Here is a 19,892-nt window from a genome sequence, read left to right as displayed (position 1 = left end):
GCTTAAGGGTACAAAATTAGGGATGGAGAACCGATATAATCTGTTATACCAATTACGGTTGCAAAGGAACCGAGTTGGCTCATGGACTTTTCTTCTATAAGAGGGTACGAAATTATGGCCGAAGAATTGATCTAATCTGTTATACCGATTAGGGTTGCAAAGGAACCGAGCTAGCACATGTGCTTTTCATCCATAAGAGGGTATAAAATTGGGGTGGAGAACCGATCTAATTCGTTATACCGACTAGGGTTGCAAATGACGAGCTGGCTCGCAGACTTTTCTTCTATATATTTGTTTTGAGTTAAAAATTATCCAAAACTCGTGATTAAATGGTTGACAAGCGCTCATGAATCCAAATTATTTGGCCGAACTCGTGATTAAATGGTTGACAAGCGCTCATCAACTTTTATTTAATATTTATATAATTTAATCTAAATATGTTCACATTAGAGTTTGAAAATTTGTAATCAAGTCAAATTTGAACTATCAAACTCGATAATTGAAATATTATTTTTTTTTAGAAATATTTTGATATATCAGATATAAGGTCTTTTTAATTTTCTCAATTTGAGTATCTTCCAAGCTGTCATGATAATTCACATAATTTTTCTTAATTTAACATTTAAATATTCTATCTTTATAATCATAATTAATAAAAAAAAACATTAAGGTCACACTCCTACTAATTGCTCCCATATCCTTCCAACACATATTTCTCTACTCAAATCTTCACAAGGCCAGCAAACATTAAGAAATGAAGGTAAAAAGGGAATGTAAAAAATAGCAGCAACATACTACAAAAAAAAACATTTTTAGGGCCATCATAATAACACAAGAGTCTCTGGCCACATAATTAGTAATTTTCTGCAACAGGTCTTGAAGGGAAAAGCCTCATAAGAAACGTGAGGAAAGACCAAAGGCAAAAAATGCCCAAGATTTGGAAAGTAACCACCAACGATATCAAAGCCCCATTCCTCTCCAGCACCTCGGGTGTAACCTTAGTATCCTTCATCATAAACATCAATGTCTCCACAAAATGAGCAGCCTTTGATAGCTGATACAATCGATAGACCTGTCAAAAAGATTAAAAAAAGTTAATTTGGGTTATTCTAAACAAAATTGCATTAAACTAGGAATGTAATCAAGTACCTCAAAAATGATTGTAATTAAAGGCCAGCAAGAAGACTCTTGTTTTGTTAGAAATTCTTCGAATAAATATTGAACCAAACATCCAGCAAGAAAAGGTCCACAAGCAATCAAGGCAGATAAACCGAGAACTGGCCAGGTTACATACATGACTAACAATGGAGCTAAAACCTTGACCCCCATTATAAAGAAAACAGATGACATGTATCCTTTGAGACCTGTGATCAGTCCCCATCTCTTGGGGCTGAATTGAAGATAAGGCTTCTGTATTGTGTGGGTTGTGAACAGATATATCGCAAGCCCCATATAAAATGCAACCTCAGTCGAGATTGAAGTCACAAGTTCTACATTATTGTACATATGCTTTATTGAAACATTGTAAAGAAAAAATGGAATTACATAAAATGGTTATATACTTATTAGAACTTACCTGCCAGAATCTCATCCTTGAAGAATGAATCTATTACAGAGCCGACGAAAACTTGTGGAAGTACAAGCGATGAGATGAACGCAATAGGTGCCATAATCCAAAGTAAGGAGGTAGCATTAATATCCTTAAAAGGTGAAGAAACAAGTTTTGATTCCTCTACCATTTGATGAGTCAATCCATGAAATGAAACAGATCCTGATTTCCCACGAAATGGTTCTGCTCCACCAATCATACTAATATTCAAATTATCAGAGTTTTCTCCAGAAGAACTCTTCTCATTCTCATTTGACTTAACACACACAATTACTCCTCTGTTCCATCTATGGTATGAATTGAACTTACTAATGCTCTTGAAATTGTTTGTTAAATTAGCTGAAAAAAACCATTTCAATCAGAACCCAAAACCAATCGAAATAAGTTTAGACCAAATAAGTGTTGAATCTCATAACCTATAATGAAAGTTGAAAATGAAATCATGTATTACAACTTAAAGGGTAAACTACACACCCACCTTGTAAGCTTCCATGATTTCTTGCTAGGTCTTTTCTGCTCGAGTTTGCCGCAACCTGGAAATGAAATTACGCTAAAAAACACATAGAAAACGAAGATGGAAGAAGAAAAAGAACAAGAAATGAAAAGGGCTTACAGTTCTATGGTGAATGAAGGAATTATTTGAAGTTAATCTGGATGTTCTTGGGAGTTTTAGAACAGAACAATGAGATGTGAATGTGAACTCCATTATCATCGTCTCTCGTGAATAGAACAACTCTCCTTAAACCCTAAACCTTTTGGTTCTGAAAAAAAAAATCCCATTTAATCTGCTTGTAAGAACACTGGATTATTAGGAACACGTGGATGGCTGAGATTTATGTATTTGTATTATTTTAGAAATGGCAAATTATTTGATCGGTCCTTTAATTATTTCGATTCTTCATTTTTAGTTCTTAAATTATTTTTAAAACAAATTACTTTTTCAACTTTTAAAAAGGTCACACACCCCCTTGCCCTTGCCGTCAACATTTTGTTTAAACATAACGAGGTTTAAGCTTAAAATGCATATATATAATTATTAAATCGATTATATATATAATATTATATATATTGTTTATTATTATTATTTTTTATATTTATATAATTAATAAAATTTTTATATAATATAAATAAAATATATATATACTATTTATTTTTATCTATATATATTTATGTTTATATAAAATAAAGTTTAAAATAATTTATATAATTTTTTAATTTTTTTTATAGATATAGATATAAATATAAATATAAATAAATATAAATAATATATATATATATTATATATAAATATGAAAGAGATTTAATAATTATATTATTATATAAAAATGAATGATAATATATATATATATATATATATATATATATATATTTTTAAACTTAAGCCGTTATATTTAATCAAAAAGTTGACGGACCATTAGTGACATTCTAAAAGTTGAAAGGGCAATTTGTTTTGAAAATTAATTTAAGGGTTAAAAGTGAGCGATTAGAGTAATTAGATGGCCACCCAGATAATTTATCATTTTATAAATATTTACATAATAAAACATCATAAAAAACATACTTTTTCAAAATAACATCATCAAATTAAAATTATATACGTATATAATAATAATGTCCGAATTATCGAGTCAAGAGTGGTGATTAATTATATATATATATATATATATATTTATATATATATTGAGTCAGATTATGGGTTGAAAAAAAAAATTCAAAGTATTATACGAATATTTCGAATTTGCAACCTAACAAAAACAAGTACAATAATTTAACCAACTAAGCTAATAAGACTTTATATTTTAAATTCTATATAAAATTTAATGAACGTGCTACATTCTTAGCCATATATATATATATAATGCTTGATTTCAAAATGTCCGGATTGTCGGGTCGAGAGTTGTGGTTCATTTAGATATATATGTGAGAATTGATATTTGAGTCGGATTATGGATTGATCCGCCCATAAATTTTAAATAATTAAATTAAGAACAAAATTATATTAAATAAAATATATATAAGTTTCAAACTTATAACATAACAAAATAAGTACACTCTTTAACCAAATAAGTTAATACAACTTTATATTTTAAATTCAACACAAAATTTGATAAACGTATTACATTACTAAAAATATAAGTTCAATATTTTAACAAACTAAGCTAATAATGATTTATATTTAAATTTAATATATAAGTTTGATAAATTGAACTTAAGCTAATAATAATTTATATTTAAATTTAATTTAAAGTTTGATGGAAGTCATCGGTTCGAACTTAATTATCCTTAAACCCAATGTTTCTATTTTGACTTGCTTCACCTAAATGGATAAGAGGCTCGTAGGATTGACGTGAGAGGGACAATGATGACTATATTTCTAGGAGTAAACTCCGGACAAATATAAAGCGCATGAATACAAGTCATGCCTTGAAATGAAAGACAATTTCGAATCCGATTTATTTATTTGAACAAGGAAGCTATTTTGTATTAAATTCTTATAAATTTTGTAAGACTATTGATTCGTGATATATTTAAATAAAAAAACAAATATTTTTTTTTATTATTTTTCTCTCTTTTATGAGTTTATATACAATATATATATATATATATATATATACAAAATTATAAATTAAATTCAATAATCACAAGTGGTGAAAATGTTCACATTTCAAACTTGAGACAAATGTTCGAGTCCTAACTGATACGGATTTTAGAAGATGTATTATAAAGATTAAAATGATAATGGTATAAGTGGGTGCTATGATGGATTAAGGGAATTATCGGATTTTAGAGGAATAATATAAAGATTAAAATGTATATGTGAGTGTGATGATGGATTAAGAAAATGGTCAGATTTTAAAAGGGTATTATAAATATTAAAATGTGAATGATGGTTCAAATTGGATCAAAATGACCAAAGTGAGTGTAGTGTGAGTGACAATGACGAATCGGATGGAGCAAAATGCTCAATGTGTGAGTAGAAGATGGTCGATAATACGACGAGTCGTAAATGAATTTGTTTGATTATTTCTCTCATATTTATGAGTTTATACACAAAATATATATGCATATACAAAATTATAAATTAAATTCAACAATCACAAGTTGTGCAGTGGTTAAAATGTTTAAATTTTGAATTTGAGACCAGAGTTCGAGTCCCAACTAATACGTGAGTGCGGTAATAGATTAATGGAATGGTCAGATTTTAAATGTGAATGATAGTTTGAATTGGATCAAAATGTCCAAAATGAGGGTGTAATGTGATCGATAATGATGATGTAATGTGATCGATAATGATGAGTTGGTTAGTGCATAATGTTCAAAGTGAGGATATGTGTTGGTCGATAATGACGAGTCATATGGAGCAAAATGCAAAAAGTGAGGGTAGAATATGGTCGATAATATGACGAGTCGCAGATGCAACTAAATATTCAAAGTGAAGATATGAGATGATCGATATGACTTGTAGGTTGTGCTTAATGTTCAAAGTAAGAGTAAGTGATGATCAATAATGTCAAGTGAGGGTAGAATATGGTCGATAATATGACGAGTCGCAGATGCAACTAAATATTCAAAGTGAAGATATGAGATGATCGATATGACTTGTAGGTTGTGCTTAATGTTCAAAGTAAGAGTAAGTGATGATCAATAATGTCAAGTGAGGGTAGAATATGGTCGATAATATGACGAGTCGCAGATGCAACTAAATATTCAAAGTGAAGATATGAGATGATCGATATGACTTGTAGGTTGTGCTTAATGTTCAAAGTAAGAGTAAGTGATGATCAATAATGTCAAGTCAATTAGACATAATTTCCTTTTAGATAATGTCGAGTCACTTGAGTAAATTTAACTTTTTAAATATAGCAATACAAGATTTTATTAATTATATATTCATTAAGATATTAAGCAATTTTAAGATAAAATAATTGTAATATTTTTTTTTTGTTAAGTTATTGTATTATAATTCTTAAAATATTTTAAATTAATTAATATCAAATAATATTGGTAAAAATTTGAATAGATGATAACATTTATTATATTATAATATAAAAATAATAATCTTATAAATAATTAAATTTATATTGTATTTAATAAAATTAATATAATTTTTATATGTTCTCTACCTACCTATTATATATATATATAGTTAAATTTTTTTTATTCATTTTATTAATTTATTTGACCATATAATATTTATTAATTTAATTAAATATTTATTAAATAATTTTTTAAATATATGTTTTTTTATCATTAATTTTAAATTAAAAATATAACTTTTCAAATTATATAATAAATTAATCTTTGCAACGTAGGAACATGCTAATTTGGTTAATAGTTGCAAATTTAAGGTGGAAAATATTACCATTTAAAAGTTTATTTAAAAAAAAAAACTCATTTAGTATAATCTTGATCTAAAAATGTGAAATATAAGAAAATAGAACACTGGATTATTAGTAACACGGCTGAGAATTTATCTCTTTTACACTGATTCTGTTAGGTGTATTTGTGTTTATTTTTTATAAATTTTACATAATAAATCTTACCAAAAAAATCCTACTTTTTCAAAATAACATCAATCAAATTAAAAAAATATTAATTTTTTAAAAGGAATTCCACTTTATTCTGTTAAAGTTAAAAATTTAAGGTGAAAAATATATTAACTTTAAAGGTTTATTATAATAAAAAAAACTCATTTTGTATAAATTATAAAAGTTGGTCTAATAATATGAAATATAAAAAAAAATACTCATTTAATCCCTTATATAATATACAATTAAGTAATTGATTTTTTCTTCTCTTTTAAACAGTTTTTTTCTTCATCTTCAAAGAATTGATTCAGTTTATTGCGTTTTCTAATCTTAGTTTCCTTAAATTTTATTTATTTATTTTAATATTAATATTATATATAATGTTATATATATATATATAATATTTATGCTAATTATTTATTTAAAATAATAATTATTACACTTTTTAAATATTATTTATAAATTATAAATAATAAATTATTATTTATATATTTGAAAGAATAGGGAGAATCTTGTTTAATCTTCTTGCCCTTTACATGAGGGAAATCTCCAATATATATACATTACAAAAGATTAATAAGGAAACTAATAATATAATAACGATATTATTTTATATGTCTAATATAAAATTATTTTCATAATCTATTCACATATATTATTGTATATTCCTAATATAAAGATTATTCTCATAATCTATCACACCTCCGCAGTCGAAACAGGAGCTTTGCAAACGCTGAGACTGGCCCGAAAATCATCAAATAAAATCTTAGGCAGACCTTTAGTAAAAATATCTGCAATCTGGTATCGGGATGGCACATGCAAGACACGAACTTCACCCCGTTGGACTTTCTCACGAACGAAGTGAATGTCCATTTCAATATGTTTAGTGCGCTGATGTTGTACCGGATTACTAGAGAGGTAAATAGCACTAACATTATCACAATAAACTAAGGTTGCCTGTGTAACCGAACATCTGAGTTCTAATAATAAGTTTCGGACCCAACATGATTCCGAGACGACATTTGCAACCCCTCTATACTCTGCTTCAGTACTAGACTTTGACAAAGTAGGTTGCCTTTTAGAAGACCAAGAAATCAAATTATCTCCAAGAAAGACACAATAACCTGATGTAGATCGACGAGTATCAGGACACCCGCCCCAATCAGCATCCGTATAAGAAATAAGGGAAGTAATAGATGATTTGTATAACTGCAAACCATAATCAGCAGTGCCTTGAATATAACGGATGATTCGTTTTAAGGCATTCATGTGAGCAACTTGAGGAGCATGCATAAACAAGCAAACTTGTTGTACAGCATAAGAAATGTCCGGACGAGTGAATGTCAAGTACTGTAACGCCCCACATAAAGAACGATAAGAGGTAGGATCTCCATAAGAAATGTCGGATTGAGTGCTCATCTTTCCTTTAGAATCAACAGGAGTGGAAGCTGGATTACAATCTGTCATACCTGCTTTCTTAATAATGTCATGAGCATATTTCGTTTGAGACAAGAACAAACAATTCTTGTGTCGGGTAACAACAATGCCTAAGAAATAACTCAAAGGACCCAAATCTTTCATTGCAAATTCAGTGCTAAGTTGAGAAATGACATATTTCCGAAGGGACTCTGAAGAAGTAGTGAGCACAATGTCATCAACATAAAGAAGAATATAAACAGTGTCATGATCATGGCGATAAATGAATAAAGAAGTATCCAATTTGCTGTGATTAAAGCCAATTGATGCAGCAAAATCAGCAAAACGTTGATACCAAGCGCGGGGTGCCTGTTTCAAACCATAGAGAGACTTTCTCAAAAGACATACATGATTAGGACGAGCCGGATCTTTAAACCCCAAAGGTTGATACATGTATACTGTTTCATTCAAGAAGCGGAAGCTGGGTTTAGAAAAGAAAGAAAAGAGAACCTAGGGCTCTGATACCATGAAAGAATAGGGAGAATCTTGTTTAATCTTCTTGCCCTTTACATGAGGGAAATCTCCAATATATATACATTACAAAAGATTAATAAGGAAACTAATAATATAATAACGATATTATTTTATATGTCTAATATAAAATTATTTTCATAATCTATTCACATATATTATTGTATATTCCTAATATAAAGATTATTCTCATAATCTATCAATATTATTTTAAAAATAGTATAATTTAAATTATCAACGATTTTGTTTTACCAAAATATTATATATATATATATATATATATATATATATATATATATATATATATATATATATATATATATTAAACTTATTGGATTCAATTCATATTTAAAAACTAAAATGTATATTATTTATTTTACATAATTTATTAGTTAAAATTAATATATTATTTTATTACTTAATAAAAATAGGGAAGAATGTCAATTTTTTTTTACAAAGTTGTAGAGATGTGTCTAATTTATCTATAAAGTCGCAAATTCTATTTTTGTATATAAAGTTAAATTTTTTTAATAAAAATAAATAAGATAACGAAAATCATCTAACGAGATTAGATTGGTATATATATGATACCACGTATATATTTTATATATTTTTTAAGCTATTTTTCTTTTTCATTTGAAACCAATCTAGACTTAATAAATAAATAAAATTACTTTGTCTTTTTTTACCAACTTAACTTACCTCCATTCCTCACTTCACCCAACCTCCTCACCCGCAACCGCTATTGCCGCCCTCTTCACCAGCAGCGTCGTCGTCGCCCTCTTCACCAACTACCGTAACCAATGAATATCATTAAACATGTAAATATAATTCAATATCAAATAAAAAAATCAATAAAAACATACTCTCTTTTGATTCAGATCAATTACATCAAAAAAAAGTTAAAATTAAGAAACAAAAATGGTTTAAATCTTTATGTTATTTGTACACATCTATTATACTAAACTACATTTTTGTTTACAACCCTATTGATGTCGTCACAAGAAACAACATTCTTCCCTTTATTAATAAGTCCTACACTCATTTCGTCCTCTTTTCACATATCGAGTATGTTTGATGAATTCAAAATTGTTGGAATTCATATAGGCAAAACGAAGGAAGATACTCCTTTTGTAACTATACTAAATCGTCACGACCAAACCCTAATTTAATGTCCGTGAGGTGACTTTGATGCCCCAAAAAATCTACGACGACGACTATAGATAAAGAGGGCGCTGACGACAACTGCTAGTGAAGGGTTGGCGACAAAAGGCTACTGGTTAAGTAAAAAAAAGACTAAGTAATTTTATTTATTTATTTACTAAGTCTAAGTTTGTTTGAAATGAAAAAGAAAAATAACTTTAAAAAAATATAAAATATATATAAATGAATGTCAAAGTGGATACAAATTTGACCGACTATATGACTTCCTTTATCTTATTTAATTTTGTTTACACTTTTGATAACTTTATATTCAAAAATGGAAATTTGAGATTTTATAAACAAATTTGATATTTCGCTTAAAATTTATTAAGTAAATTGATATTCTTTTCAATAAAAATGTATACCTAATTATAAATTATATTAAATAACTCTAGAGTTATTTAAATTATACAAAGAGATATGGAGATGATAAGTAAAACCTACTTATAAACCACCGAATTTGTCAAAATCATCTAAATTAACTTATGAAATCGTAAACCGAATTCAACAGTGTCAATTTGTGGTTTGATGGTGGTCAAACCGTGCAATCATTGTTAAATAATGAGATATTGAACGAAGAAATTAATGTATAAATGATTAATTAACATATAAATATAATTATGCTAAAAAATACTACACTTAAATTTAAAATCCAAAATTATTATTTATGTTCTTTTTCATATATTACGTTATTTATTATTATATTTATTTTGGAATTCATATTTTTATTAAATAATAAAAAAATTATATATTTTATTATTAAACTATCACACAAAAAATTATGAAATGTAAAATTTATAAATATCTAATAATATTACTTTTAAATAAATAATAAAATATTATTTATTTCAAATATATTATTTATTTCTTTTATCTCTTACACAAAATTTCTATAAAATATTAAATTTATAAATATCTATTGACATTACAAATAAATAAAAAAATATTTGTTTATTAAAAATAAATTATTTATTTTTAAATATTTATCTAAAACAATATAATAAATATTATATATATATATATATATTAAACAATTAAAATATTATCATATATAATATTATCATATATTTTACAATTTTTTTTTTAATTTGTGAAATAGATATAGAAATAAACAAAATGTTGTGATTCAAAAAATATTAAAATTAATTTAATGAATTTCTTAGAAATAAAACAGACGACCATGAGATTCAAAACAAGATGTCTTTAGATTAAATTAGAAAACTTACTATGAAATTCTCCAAAAAGGAATTAGATCATTAAATTTATAAATTAAATTAAAAGTTGATTTAGTTTTGACACGCTTCCAGTTTTTGTTCTATAAATAATTTGAAATAGTTGAATTTATGGATATGAAATAGTTAGTTTTAGTTTTGGTTTGAATTTGATTTGGGTTTAAATTCCCCTTACACTTTTAATTAAGGTACAATTAACCAATATGTTGTTTTATTGAGTGAATGTCAAGAATAAATTAATTTTATATCATTTTGTTGCATTACGAATCACCGTGGTCATTTTTGCTACAAAGATAAAATTGTTTAAACATGTTGATCACAGACAAAAATTCAAATCGAAACATAAAAATATTATTTCTTTAGACCTCAAAAGGAACGTTAAGATTTTATAGTATGACATTCGGTGTTCAAGTTGTATTAGTGTTTTTTAGGAGAAAAAAAAATTCAGAGTTTGATTTTCAATTTAATCTTCTCTTATATTGGAATAGTGAGCCTAATACATGCAAATCTTCCTTCAGCTAAGAAATATCATGTTTGCTTTCGTTGATATATATATATATATATATATATTCTCTTATATTGGATTTTATTCTTTATCAGGAAGTATGTAAAGAGAATCATGCAAAATCAAACTTTTATATATATATATATATATATGTTTTGAATACTTTTGATCTATTACTAAGAAATAAGTTTCTACAATCAGATTACTTAAATAACTTTTTTCAATTATGATACTTAATTAAAAGAAATAAATTATATTTCAGCTTTAAAATTGTGTGACATTTGTTTGTTATTGTATTAAAGTATTTTTTGTGTGAAAATAATATGTGCAAATTAAATAAAAATCTTTTCACAACAAAAGCATAACCATAAAAATTAAAGTTGAAAAAAAACCACTTAACCAAACTAATAAACTGTATTACTAATATTGTTAAATATGGTCTAGAACTCTAATTACTTTAAACAATTCAACATGACAATCTAAATACTAAATATTTATTATTTTTAAAATTGTTTTTAATATAAGAACAAACACATCTTAATAAAAATAACTTATATTTTTTATTATGCAATGGTTATTCGTATGGTTTTACAATTATTTAAATAAATTAATCAAGTTTATAAATTATCAATGTATATTTTTTATTTAAAAAATCAATACATATATAAAATCTTAAATATATAAGATTTAATATATATTTTTATTATAAAATTACAACTTTTTGAATTTTCATTAAAACATAAAATTAATAAATATCTTCAATTAAAACTTATCTTATATTCTGATATTAGTTTTTCAGATTAATATTAGTAATTAACATCCCAAATCCCTAATATTATTGTGTTTTAATTTATTTTTAAAACATAAGTTAATGATTTAATAATATATTTTTTATATAATTTTTATATATTTTTTCTTATTAATTCTATTTATTATAATACCTATTAATATTTAATACTTAAATGTTTTATAAGTTAAGTTTTAATAATTAATAATTAAAAAAATATTATTTAAAAAAAATATAATTTTAGTTTTGTTTTTAAATATAAAAATTTAAAAAGTAATAATAATATAATAAAAATTAAAAATAATTTAGTAAAACTTTTATAAAAAAATATTTATAAATTAAAATAAAAAATAATTAATTTATAAAATTTGTATAAAACGAAATTTATAATTCTTTATATATATATATATATATATATTAATTTAAAAAATAAAATATATTTTTTAAAATTTTTTAATTTCATATATAATTATATATATTAATATATTTGTTTTAGAAAATTGATAATAAATGATATTAAAATAATTTATTTTTAATTTTAATAAATCAACATATAATTAAAAATAACCAATTGTTATTTCAAAATTGAAATATTTTAATAATTGAAATTAAAATTATTTAAATGCCTCAATAAAAATTTTAATTTTTATTAAAAATATATTATATATAGATTTTAATAAAATGTAAGTTAATTAAAATTATTAAAAAAAAATAAAAAAATTTATTATATTTTTTATATAGAAGCATTAATTATTTTTGTTGAGTTCTTATTTTTATTAATTATATTATATACAGTTTTAATCAAAATTAAATATTTTTATATATTATATAATAATTATATTTTTATTATTAATAAAATTTTAATTTATTTAAATTAAATATTGTATACCTAATATTTAATGATAAATTATCATTAATATATTATTTATTTACTTATATTATAATATTTATATATATAATTTTTATAATGAAATATTATTTGCTTAAAAATGTTTTTTTACAAAAAATTATAAAAATATTTACAAAACATTTAATACATATAGATTTTATAAAAATTAATTACAAAATATTTAATACATAAAGATTTTATAAAAATTAATTGGTATATTTAAGTAAAAATATTAATATTTTAGCTTTTAATCAAAAATATTTCATAATAATAATTAATCATTTTTTAAATTTAAATTATAATAAAAAATTATTAATATTATGCTATAAACAAATTTATAAATAAACTAAAATTTTCAATAAAAAAACAAACTTTTAATCCAATTTTTTTTTTATTGTAAACAAAACATTTCATTAATATTTATAATTATAATATTACATATAAATATATATATTTATATATATATATATATATATAAAATAATACTAAATAATATATATATATATAATTTAATAATTTCAAATTTCATTTTAATTTTTATATATTTTCCATAAAATAAATAAATCTGTAATCTATAAAATCAAGGTTTATATTTTTTATAAATCATATATATATATATATATATATATATATATATATTTAATTAATTTTATAAATATAAAATATATAATTTACATTAAATATTCTAAAATAAATAATAAAAATAAATATTATAAACTAAAATAAAATATTATACATTAAAATAAAATTTATTATAAATATTAAAATAATACATATATTTTATTTTTACTTAATTATATATATATAATATATAAAATTAAGATTAAAATTAAAAATTAAATAATTATAATATAATAAAATAAAATATATTATATTATATAAATATTAAAATACAATATATTACATAAATATTAAAATAACATATTTATTTTATTTTTACTTAATTTTATAAATATAATATATATAAATAAAATTTAATATTCTTAATTAAACCATTTATATAAATATTATAAATTATAATAAAATATTATATACTAAAATAAAATATAATTTGTTTTAAGTTTTTATTTTTAGAATAGATAACCATATAATATATAATTGCTGAATTTTTATATTAAAGATTGCTAGTTAAGTCCTCATTTTTTAATTCAAAAAAATAATTTTTTTAAACATTTTTTTAATTAAAAAACTTTTCATTAATATATATATATATATAATAATAATATTAAATAATAAATACATATATAAATTTAATAATTACTTTTAATAAAAAAACAGATTATTAATGTATTTTGAAAAAAAAATATAAAAAGTTTATTAATATGTAATAATTTTTTTAAACATTTTTTTAATTAAAAAACTTTTCATTAATATATATATATATATATATAATAATAATATTAAATAATAAATACATATCTAAATTTAATAATTACTTTTAATAAAAAAAAACAGATTATTAATGTATTTTGAATAAAAAATATAAAAAGTTTATTAATATGTAAGTTTATTATGTTAATTTGTTTATGATATTTCACATCAACAAAATACAAATTATATATATTATTATCAAATTATTAACTTTTAAATATGTTTTTAAATATATTTTTATATAATCTAAAAATATATTATCACCAAAATATAGTCAAAATTTATAATAATTTTATAAAATTTATAAATAATTTAAAAACAAATATTAACATGTTTATAATAATTTTTTTATATTTACATAAGTAATATATTAATAAGTAAATTTTATATTTGTATATCTAATATAATTATATATATATTTTAAATAATAATAATAAAATTTAGTAAATTAAAATTTATAAATTTTAAGATTTATATCTGAAAATTTAATCTAAATATATAAAAATTATATTTACATATTTGAAATTAATATAATTTTAAAAGTAAATATTATCTAAAATCTATAATTTAATTTCTATTAACTTTTAGAAAATATATTAATTTTATTAATAAAATTTAATTTCTAAAATATTATATTATAAGTTATTAAGTTAAATATTATAAACTAGTAATTATTTTTAATATATAATTATCATTTTTTAAAATTATATAAAATAATTAAAATTATAAAAATATATTGATAAGAATTAATAATTATTAATAAGTTTAATAAATTAAAATTAATAAATTAAAATTAATAAAATCTTAATATTTATTATAATTTTAAATATAAATTTTTATTATTTTAATAAATATATTACAATTATAATATAAAATAAATTTAAAATATATATAATTTAAATATGTTTTTAAAAATTTCAGTTTTTTTATAAAATTTATTATTATTTTAAAATTTAAAATGATGTAATGTTTTACTATATTTTAAAAAAAATTTTAATAAATATTTAAATAAATTCTATAATAATATAAATAAAAAATGTTTATGTAAATCTTTTATAATATTTTTTATAAATAAAAATAAAAATATTTAGTTTAAAAGTTTGAAATTTATGTCTTTTATATATATTAATTTAAAAAATATTTATTTTTTTAATTATATAATATAATTTATATTTTATATTAATATAATATTTTTAATAATTAATAATTTTTGTATATTATAAATTCATAAATATTTTTTAAACTTATTTAGTCTGCATGTTTGGGACATGCTCCTTATATAATTTTAAATACTTTTAATAATTAATTTAAAAAAAATATATAATAAATTAAATTTAAACTTAATAGTCAATTAAAAATAATCAATTGTTAATTTTAAAATTTAAATATTTTGTAAATAAAATTTAAAATTATTTTAATGTTTGAATAAAAACTTTATTTTTTATTAAAAATATATTATATATAGATTTTTATAAAATATAAGTTAATTAAGATTATTAAAATTATTAAACAATTCAAAAAAAATTATTATATTTTTTATATTCAAACAATAATATTTTTAGTTCATTTTTTATTTGAAATTTGTATGATAGAAAATTATAATTAAAAAAATAAAAAAATATTATTATTAATTATATGATATAAATTTTAATCAAAATTAGTTTTTTATAATGATTATTATTGTATTATTAATAAAATATTCATTATTTACTATTGTAAAACCAATATTTAATATATGATAATAATTTTATTATTTATTATAGAAATAATATTTTTATTTAATAATAAATTATTTATTTATTAAGATAATATCAATTTATTTATATTTTAAATAAAATTTTTTCTTTAACTAGATAGTCCAACAAAAATTATTTAGGATGGTAGCCCAAATATGTAGGTATGTCATCTTAGCGGTATCAATCAAAATTTTTTAGTAACTACCCAAAGACTAGCCAACATGTCAATGCAAAAGTAAGTGAGTGGTCAATTTAACCATTTTGTGACACATACGACTATCAATAATTCAATATTTTTTTCCTTCACATGTCACTATGTAAACACTACAATTTTACTTACCAAACGGAGCATCCCACGCAAGGGCGATTCCATGAATTTTTTTTTCACTGGGCTGAATAAATATTATAGGTATTACGTTAATACGAGTAATAAATGAAAATATTAATCAAATCGTTTCACGAATACCTTACTAATTAAAATAAAATAAATATACGAAATCTAATCAAATATAAGAATACTCAATTTAAAAAAAATTATAAATTTAAAACTATATAGTTAAAGAAAAATTATGTTTAAAAATGTGAAAATTTAAATTAATTAAGTTTTAAATAAATAAAAACTAAATATATATATATATATATATAAAGAAAAAAATATAAAAATTGAATTAGTATAACTTAATTATGTGAGAATATAGAAAAACGAATAAAAATATAAAAATAATAACAAAAATACAAAATCATCACAAAAATAGATTAATAAGTTAATATATATATTACAGAAGAATATAATTAAAATTATATAATATTAATATATATAATTCGTTTTGGAAAAATAAATAATATATTAATTTATATAAAACTTTAAAATATTTTAAAATTAAAAAATATAAAAAACCATTTTACCTTTATATAAATTATTATTTAATCTTTTATCTTAGTAATTTGAATTATTAATTATATTAAAATAATAATTATCTTATAAATGTAATTTTAAAAGGATTAATAAGACTATTATATAATTTAAATTATTTTATATATAATTCTTTATACTTAGGTTATATAAATAAATTTTATACAAACACTGATCACCTGACCTCTAGGATAATAATTAACTCCAAAAGCCAAGTGAATTAATCATATTTGTTAAATATAAACATATATATATAATCTATTTTAAAACTCTACTCTGGGCTAGAGCCCACCGGAGCCCGCTTAGTGGCTCCGCCATTGATCCCACGTTTGATTTTTCTCCGTAATATGACCGAAGAAGCCCCAACATCTGAAACGATCTCTATGACCGAATTGAGAGAAATAAAGACAACTTTGCAACATGTGATGGAACAACTCGTGTTGATCGCAAATTCTTTAGCTAATCAACAAATACCATTTACATCCTAAAATATGCATTCTTCCTCTCGATTTCCTAACCAGCATATCCCAGTCATGTTCACTCTCATCAATCCTTGTCCTACTAGTCCTTGAACTAAAGAAGAAGTCTCTCTATGAAGACTTTAAAGAAGATTTCAACCAAACTACACAAGCACAACATTGGAGATATGAAGAAGTACTCAACCCCCTAGGACTATAGGAAAGACCAATTACAACGGCTGAACAACCACCGCTAACAGAATAAGAACCAAATGACTCAAGTCCAAGCAATGCATGTAGAGATTCAAGCCCAACTAAATAAATTGGCTAAGGGAAAAAGCAACGAGGACCGCTATGACTAGAAAGATTCCATGAAAACTACTGAACGAGTAGTCATTCCATTAGGCGTTAAGTTGCCAACCGTATCCAAGTATATCGAAAAAAGTGATTCGTCAGACATTTTTCAAAATGTACACTTCTGTAATGACTCCATTGCAGCTTGGAGAACCGACAATTCTCTATTTATTTCCCAATACCTCGATGACGCTGCTCTACGCTGATATCACCATCAAAATGTAGTGTATCTATAGTTCATCAAGTAACTGGCTGCAACGTTCATAGAACACTTCTCTATGCACCTCAATTTGGAAAGGTAGAGAAGAGGTTAAAGACTATCAAACAAGGAGAAAATAAGAAATTCTTCGTGTTCATCGAAAGACGGAAAGCTGTCACCGAGGAAATTTATTCCCTCATGAGCAAACAACGATAGACAAGATCTTGGAAAGCGTTAACGGACGATATTCTATTGGATTCGCCGTCAAAACCTTCCAAAATATGAAAAATTTGTTGAAGACTAACAATAACCTCGATGATGCCATCGATAAAGAAATGAGAGAGGAAAAACAATCAAACATTCCCCACCTCCAAGTTGTTTCCCAAGAAAGGAAAAGACAGAAGTGCACCAGGTAACAACTGCTTGGCGGGAACGTCCTCCTTAGAAGGAGAGCCCAAATAGGCCTCCGTTGGCTAAGATGGGCGCATCAACTCCTACAAAACCCACACCTCCAAAGACACCTAGACCACCTATAGTCTTTGATGACTTAAGAATGCCTTTGAGTGAGGTTATGAAGATTCTCCAGGAAAAGAATCTTATCAAACACCTCGCCCCAAGAATGGACAGACCATTCTTGGGAAATATGAGAACGCGTAGTGTGACTATCATCAAGCAAAAATACATGCTATTGATATTTGTAGCGCCCTTAAACATCTGTTCCAAGACTTGATCGATCTGAACGTGATCGCCAAATCTGAAATAGTCAAGAATCCACTATCATATCACTAAGTCAGTATGATCACAACCGACGAAGTGATCATTGATGCTGACACATTACTGGATTTTATCCACGACATCGAGCTAAAAATCAACATGATTGATCCCTGGCCTAAAAAGAAGTACAAAGTCCATACTGGCAAAACTTCTGAATGGTGGAAGTCGAAAACGACCACCCATACTCACGTCCCCATAGATATCGCGGCAACACATGGTGGAACGAATTTTCAACCTAGTTTCATGAAGACCACAATGACTAATGTGCCATCTACTTCCCAATCACCACTATGTAAAAGAAATAAAGATGATCCCAGAGCTCTTAACTTAGGAGATAGTCTCCTAAGTCAACTTAGAAGGACAAATTCTTACATTTCTATTTGGGAAAGCCTAATGTACTCCATCAAGCACAGGAAAGCCATCCTCAACGAGTTAAGCAAGGAAAATTTCTCTTCCAACACTACCCTAAAGGAATTAGTAGGAATCATTTCCGCTAGTTCCCAGCATAATATGATCGGCTTTGAAGACATGAGCTTCTATCAGCCAAATTATATCATGTTAAAGTCCTCTACATTTCTGTGCAAATGGAGGGAATGACCGTCCTGATGGTTTTAATAGACAATGGATCCGCTCTCAACATATATCCCTAGAGGACTTATGAGAAAATATGCGTATCTAGAGACAAGATCCTACCATCTGACTAGTGTGTCAGAGGTTTCGACAATTCTCTCAGTGAAATAATGGCTTGCCTCAAATGCACAATCCAAGTGATTGTTATACCCTTTCAAGTTTATTTTTGCGTCATCAACATGCAACATTCCTATAATCTTAACTTAGGAAGACCATGGCTGCACTAAGCCAAGATTTAGCCTCTACAATGCATCAAAAGCTTAGGTTCACAGACAACGACTAGGTTATCATGATCAATGGCGAGATTGACACTGTAACAATTACTGAGTCTACCAATATTGATGCCCCAAAGGTTGAAATAAGTGGGTTCAAGATATGTTCGATCTTCCTAGAAGATAAGGACTCTTATAATGATCATGACTTTAGTACGTTTAGCCTCCCCTCTATTAGAGTGATGTCTTAAATGGGATATTTCCCTAGTATGGGTTTAGGCCTGAATGCCAATGGCATGCCATCATTTCCTCAACTATGTTACAACATGGATAACTACAGTTTAGGATATGTCCCTACTGGATTTGAAGAAATCCGCAAGAAAAGGATATCCAAATAACGCATATATGTTCTATCAACCTTGAATGGACTGTTCCGTGAGGGACAAAGTACCATATGCTTTGACTTCCCTGAACCCTTTACCAATCCAGATTTATAGAGACGTTTTCCAAGTCTCGAAATATTTTCAAATTGTCCTCATAATCA

General features: G+C 23.8%; 2 protein-coding genes across 2 annotated transcripts; both read right to left on the bottom strand.

Moving 5' to 3' along the window:
- Positions 1–633: 633 nt before the first annotated feature.
- On the bottom strand, positions 634–2,392 carry LOC124911470. The gene is made up of 5 exons (XM_047451960.1): positions 2,223–2,392; positions 2,088–2,142; positions 1,577–1,948; positions 1,150–1,490; positions 634–1,072 (listed from the first exon to the last, which is right to left on the bottom strand). The coding sequence occupies exons 1-5, from the start codon at positions 2,319–2,321 to the stop codon at positions 854–856; spliced, it is 1,086 nt and encodes a 361-aa protein (XP_047307916.1). The 5' UTR covers positions 2,322–2,392; the 3' UTR covers positions 634–853.
- A 4,442-nt stretch (positions 2,393–6,834) lies between these two features.
- Positions 6,835–8,007, bottom strand: LOC124909629 (uncharacterized mitochondrial protein AtMg00810-like). The gene has a single exon (XM_047450294.1). It carries the CDS (start codon positions 8,005–8,007, stop codon positions 6,835–6,837), a length of 1,173 nt encoding a protein of 390 aa, XP_047306250.1.
- Between the last annotated feature and the right edge of the window lie 11,885 nt (positions 8,008–19,892).

This window comes from Impatiens glandulifera, chromosome 1, assembly GCF_907164915.1.
Source record: "Impatiens glandulifera chromosome 1, dImpGla2.1, whole genome shotgun sequence".
NCBI lineage: Eukaryota > Viridiplantae > Streptophyta > Magnoliopsida > Ericales > Balsaminaceae > Impatiens > Impatiens glandulifera.
Note: the sequence above shows the minus strand (reverse complement) of the source record. Positions and strands in the feature narration are given on the sequence as shown.

Bases quoted from the DNA above. Each gene is read 5' to 3' on its own strand.
- LOC124911470 (XM_047451960.1), bottom strand. From the start codon at position 2,321: ATGATAATGGAGTTCACATTCACATCTCATTGTTCTGTTCTAAAACTC. The intron at 1,949-2,087 runs GTGGGTGTGTAG...GGTTTTTTTCAG, and splicing joins AAATCATGGAAGCTTACAAG to CTAATTTAACAAACAATTTC. The intron at 1,491-1,576 runs GTAAGTTCTAAT...ACAATAATGTAG, and splicing joins CAAGGATGAGATTCTGGCAG to AACTTGTGACTTCAATCTCG.
- LOC124909629 (XM_047450294.1), bottom strand. From the start codon at position 8,007: ATGTATCAACCTTTGGGGTTTAAAGATCCGGCTCGTCCTAATCATGTA.